The sequence below is a fragment of the Artemia sp. Qi Xiang Cuo genome, chromosome 2 (genome assembly GCF_049724085.1).
Source record: "Artemia sp. Qi Xiang Cuo chromosome 2, ASM4972408v1, whole genome shotgun sequence".
NCBI lineage: Eukaryota > Metazoa > Arthropoda > Branchiopoda > Anostraca > Artemiidae > Artemia > Artemia sp. Qi Xiang Cuo.
The window spans coordinates 20,472,987-20,478,986 of NC_142795.1; the positions used below are offsets into that span (position 1 = coordinate 20,472,987).

The window sequence follows — 6,000 nt, forward strand, 5'->3', positions numbered from 1 at the left end:
GCTGCTCTTTCTCCCTTTTAATATTTCATCCCATTTTGTTGTATTTCTCCAACAATGGAAGGATCTAATTAAGAACAAGCAACATCTCTTTGTTATCCCGACTTTCCTTTGATTAACTTCATACTTTTTCAGAAGTTTCTATCCAGAATAGCCATTTATTCCTGCTTATTAAAAGTGGTTTGTTTCATAATTAAAGTAAAACAAAAGTGGATGATTCTATATTATTCTCATTTAAAATTAATGTAGAAACTCGTTAATTGCTTTTGGAAATTTTTGAATTGAGTCTGCCCAGAAACATTTATATTTTGAATAGTTTCCTTTGTTTATCCTAACCTAACTCATGATTTCGTTTTCAATAATATAGCTGACATTTTGCCAAATAAAGTTTTAACTTTGCCTATCACATATTTCGGCTGTGACAGCCTTTCTCTAATGCCCCTGAGAGTAAGAGGCACAAATAGAATCCTACTGCTGCCTGTAGTAGGTCAGTCCTACTGGTCCTACTAGGTCAGTCCTGTCAGTCATCGTCCAGTAAATGGACTTCCTGTCAAGTGTCTGACCCTGAGGCAAGGTATTTTTTGGAATACAATGCCGAGACTGGATGGAATGAAGCCAGTAATGGCTCCCAAAGTCATATCCGGGAGGTCAAACCCACTGGATATTTGAAGGGCCGACCATGCTCCAAGAAAAGATTCATTGTATCTTGTGTTGCTTGAGAAGCAACACAATTGGGAAAAAAGGAGTGCTCTTGCTAGCACCGGATCTGAGGAAAAGTGCCGTTTGCTGCTGATTCCTAGCCAGTATTGGGTTACTCTTCTTTGACTTGTGAGTGACGAGAATTGCCTACCCAAGCCAGTCTGAAGATGGCAGGTAGGTTTATCTAAAGAGGTGGGGGGGGAATGGTGGACACCTTGACACTACCAAGGAAGGCTCTTCTACAAAGGGGGAAGAACGCATAGTCAAGACCGTCTACAAATACCACGCCTGAGGGGGAGCAATAGCTCTGCGATGTGTCGGAATTTCTTTCTTTGTCTTGTCATGGCACAGCTGCTATTCGTACTACACTATTATTATTTTTCCGGGAGGGGGGGGGCTGGATACAATGACCTGAGTCTTGACTCTGTTTTGTGAGTTCATAAATGATTATAATAGTAATAATAGTAATTACGTATTACCTAATCAAGGAAAATGGTACTTGATAAATTTGCTGATACCCTTAGCAGTTTATGATTTCACACCGAAAAGCTAATAGGACTAAGCGGGTGGGACCACAAAGAAATCATGGAACCAAAGGAAAATCGTATCTCTTTTTCTCTTTGGTGAGGCTTGTATAACACCTAGTAAATAACCTACTCTAAAATTGGCATCGCTTTTAAAAAACCTTATTAAGGATGTATGAGCTGGAATGAAACAACGGCGAAAAAAGGTATCTTGTGATTGGCAGGAAAGCGAAAGTCACACAAAAAGAACCAACACAATAAACAGGATATTTTTCTATGCTGTTCTGGAAAGCAGAGTAACTGGCTGTCTCGGATTTTTTAGTAAACAGTGTTAAGTTGAAGTTCTTTTTTTATTCAGTAAATATAGAAAAGTCTAAATTCGAAAATCTCAAAGGACCCAGAGGCCCAACTAAATAGGAAGCCATAAGAGCTCTTCCTCACACTAAAATCACTCCACAAAAAAAACAAATAAGTAGGTAAGCGATGTTTTGAAAAGGCTCCATGTCCAGGGGTATAAGGAGGGAATTGTCCAGGATTTGGAACTTCAAACAATCATTGATAAGGAGTCCTATGCCTACCGAGCAAGATGTCCTTCAGTCAAGAGATACACCTGGTGGAACGAGATGATACCTCTCACCAAACTCCAACTCCAGCTGGGGATATTTATTCCCAATAAAAAAAAATGCTACAGAACTAATTCAAAATTTTTTTTTTTTTAATTTTCAATTTATTAAATTATTTTTTAAATTAGAAAACAAAAATTTTTATTATTCTATATCGTTTTCCTTTATCTGTTATAACTGGTACTGTATGGTTTTCATTTTCATTTCTGATGTCTTGCATACTTACGTTCCGCCTGTCACCTTTTTTATGGCAATATTGATCTTCGCCTGTCTTCAAAAAATAGTTGCTGTTCAAACACATACCAAAGCATAGGTACTACGCTTGCGCGAAGGCGGAGTCATGAAAAAAGATGTGCAATTGATGTGCTCCAAAAACCTTTAATGGAGAGTATAGGAATTTTCAATGCTGTATGATATTTATGCTGTGACGCATAATTGTTCTCTTAGATTAGTTTTCATTCCGCTAGTTGCTTGCATTAAAGTTTGGAATACCATGCTTTAAAGTTTGAAATGTTACTGTCACTGTGATTAGGATTTCATTGCTTGAGGAAATGCTTTTATCTACAAAGAAAATTGATTAAACTCAATCTAAACAAGTTTCGCTTTGTATTATTGCTTGATTTTTGAAAGGGCTATGATTTCAGTATTTCTGTGCCAATTAGGCAATTGAAGATGCAAAATCTGGTCGTTAGCGGAGACAATTGCGACCTTTTTTCTGTTCGTTTTGTTTCACAGACAAGGTGGCTAGGAATTCATGTTTGTACAAGTTTATCAGCTTCTTGGAGATGTTAAAAGAAAGCTTAAAGACAGCTACAATAAGATTGTTCCAAACCGCGGGCGATACTCTCGGAATGCTCTTGCTAAATTACATTCAGTTTTTGTGATCATTCTGTTTTGTTTTTTACGGGAATATACCGACTTCTAGAAAAAATGATTTGGGAGAGGCTCGCCTACTTTATTTGTAACACTGCAATGGTATCGTAACACTGCTATTATCCGAAAATATGCTGGGACTTGTATACTTTCATCTTCTGATTCTGTAAGTACCAAGCTAAAAGAAAATGTGGTTTTCTCCTTAGGCCCTTTCCACAATTTAATTCGTCTGCTCTACTAGTAAGTTGTGTTGTTGTATAGTTGGTCGGAAATAAATTTTTGACCGATCAATTTCTTCTTCTTCTTCTTCTTCTTATTATTATTATTATTTTAAATGTGCTTAATGATATTTTTCCAAGATTTTTCTCATATTTTTGTGTTCAACCTTAGTTTTTGTGTCACTAATGACCATCAAAATTAATCTCTAGGATCTCAGTAATTAACGATAGGCTTAGCGTACAAAGTTGGAAGATTTGTATATATTTAATCACAAAATTTCTTCTGAATAAAAAGAAAAACCCAGCACGTAGACAGGGCATTGAACAATTTTTTATCTGCATAATTAGTATTTCCGTAAGTTTATGAATAGTCTAATGTATTTATGCCTTGGTGATTTTTGACCACAAAACAGTTTCTCTTATTTTGTTTAGGTGAGTCAATTTTGCAACGAGACGACACATAACCGTTTGGCACCAACGAAGCAGAACTTACTCTGCCATGGAAGGTCCACGCAGAGTGTTGTCGACAGTAACTTAGATTTTCAAAATTTGACAATGTAAGTGTGCAAATGATTTATAATTCATCATTATTATTGCAAATATGCAAATTATTCCCTAGACAATTTAGTCAGAAGCTATGTCATTCTATTCTCGTTCGAAACTGTAATAAGACCTTCCTCACCCCATTTGGGGGCAGCCTGCTTTTCGCTTGGTTCAAGAAGGATAGCGATTAAGCAAAATCTTTGGCAATCTGTCATCCTTAATCTGCAAAATGTTGTTTAGCAATATTTTGTGGACATAGCCAAAAATCTATTGAATATACTAGAGTTCAGTGCTCCAGAAAAAGGAAGTGATGGAAGCCAAAACTTGACATTACCTTCTCGAGCCCTATTTTGAGTTCTTGCTTCATTCCTGAAAGTTCAATTCCCGTAGCACAACAAATTTTTCAGATAGCAAAAGCGACTCTCCTACATGTTTAGCCGGAAATCGATGTCAAATCTTCGAAAATCCATAGCACAGAGGTTCAAACTCTGACCACTGAGAAATATCCTTCGTAGAATGCTTTAATAGAGTGCGTTTAACGACTTTTCAGTAGCCTGAGTCAAACATTTTTCACAGTAAAAAGGGACATGTAAGTATATACCATCTTTTGAATTCTACAAGGCCCCCGTACCAAACAGGTTTTTCTGTTAGGTTAACAGGTCATTACACTCTTTGCCAGAGAATAACGCAATTTCAAAAGTTCAGCGTAACTTCAAAGTTCAGTGTCCTTTTTTAGTGGTAAACCCAAACCACAGAGTATAACTTGATTGGTTATTAGGATTTGAATAAAAAAAGGGTAATTAGTAATTGGAAAATTTCTTAATGCTTTTACAATCGGAGATGTTTTATTAACCTTTTGCAAAAAAAAAGGGGTAATGGGATATGCGAGTATTTGCAAAAAGGGGTAATTAGTGAATGGAAATTTTTTTTAATGCTTTTACAATCGAAAGTGTTTGATTAACCTTTGCAAAAAAAGAGGGTAATGGGATTTGCGATTTGGAGGAGATGGGATGATATTGTACCGTATAATACACAAGTGATGTTTTGGAGCGTATTGTCAATTTAACGAGAAATGACTGAAAAGTGTTTTGAGGGAGATGGGTTGCATGGAGGGTTGAGTTGCATGAGAGTTCAGTTAAAGGGGGCGGGTACAGTTACACGGAGGTTTAGTTAAATGGGGTCGAATTGCATGAGGGTTCAGTAGCACGAGGGTTCAGTTGCATGGGGGTTCAGTTGTACAGGGTTTCGGTTATACAGGGGTTCACTTACATGGAGGGATTCAGTTGAACGGGGGGGGGAGATTTGCGATTTGGAGGAGATGGGACGATAGTGTACTGTATAATTCGCCAGTGATGTTTTGGAGCGTATTGTCAATTTAACGAGAAATGACTGAAAAGTGTTTTGAGGGAGATGGGTTGCATGGAGGGTTGAGTTGCATGAGATGTCAGTTAAAGGGGGGGGGGGAGGGGGAGGGGGTACAGTTACACGGAGATTTAGTTAAACGGGGTCGAGTTGCATGAGGGTTCAGTAGCACGAGGGTTCAATTGATGGGGGATTTAGTTGTACAGGGTTTCAGTTAAAGAATACCTCCTCGACATTAAACCTAAGGAAATTTATGTATTTGGAATCAGCGTATAAAGCCCAATCATTTTCATGTATCTATAATTATTAAAATTCTTTTTTTTAGAGTTATGGTTACTTTCGGACACACTCAAGAAGTGAAGTTAAAGCAGATAATGGGAAAGTGGAAGAGTTGTAGCCTAAAACAGCCATAATTGTAATTTCGGTTCATTTAGGGTTTCATTTATTTATCGATGCTGATTTGTGGCAGTTTCATGATTGGTAGATTATTTGATGTTATTTTTGCTAATTTTTTGTTTATCATATAAGGCTATTGCGTCTTTCTGAACTTTCTGTTGGAGGCGGGGGTAAGTATTTAGTTTAAATAGTTCTAGGAGGAATTGAGTTTTGTGGATGGTGTTGAAAAATGGTACGTGTTGAATATTTTGGTAAACATACGGCTAAGAAACGCTTCACTATAAATAAGGCTATTGTGTCTTTCTGAACTTTCTGTGCGAGGCAGGGATAACTATTTAGTTTAAATAATTCTAGGAGGACTTGAGTTTTGTGGCTGTTTTTGTATATTGGTACTTGTTAAATATTAGGGTAAACATTCGACTATAAATAAGGCTATTGCGTCTTTCTGAACTTTCTGTTGGAGGCGGGGGTAAGTATTTAGTTTAAATAATTCTAGGAGGAATTGAGTTTTGTGGATGGTGTTGAAAAATGGTACGTGTTGAATATTTGGGTAAACATACTGATAAGAAACGCTTCACTATAAATAAGGCTATTGTGTCTTTCTGAACTTTCTGTGCGAGGCAGGGATAACTATTTAGTTTAAATAATTCTAGGAGTAATAGAGTTTTGTGGCTGGTGAGGAAAAATGGTACTTGTTAAATATTCGGGTAAACATTCGACTATAAATATGGCTATTGCGTCTTTCTGAACTTTCTGTTGGAGGCG

General features: G+C 37.0%; 1 protein-coding gene across 1 annotated transcript in view; it reads left to right on the plus strand.

The window, feature by feature from the left end:
• The window catches only part of LOC148954987 (calcium-activated chloride channel regulator 1-like), a 228,153-nt gene that overhangs the window by 138,690 nt on the left and 83,463 nt on the right, over positions 1–6,000 (plus strand). Inside the window, exon 5 of the mRNA XM_089099575.1 lies at positions 3,367–3,491. Coding sequence (XP_088955701.1) covers positions 3,367–3,491 — 125 coding nt within the window. The remainder of the gene's footprint in view (positions 1–3,366; positions 3,492–6,000) is intronic.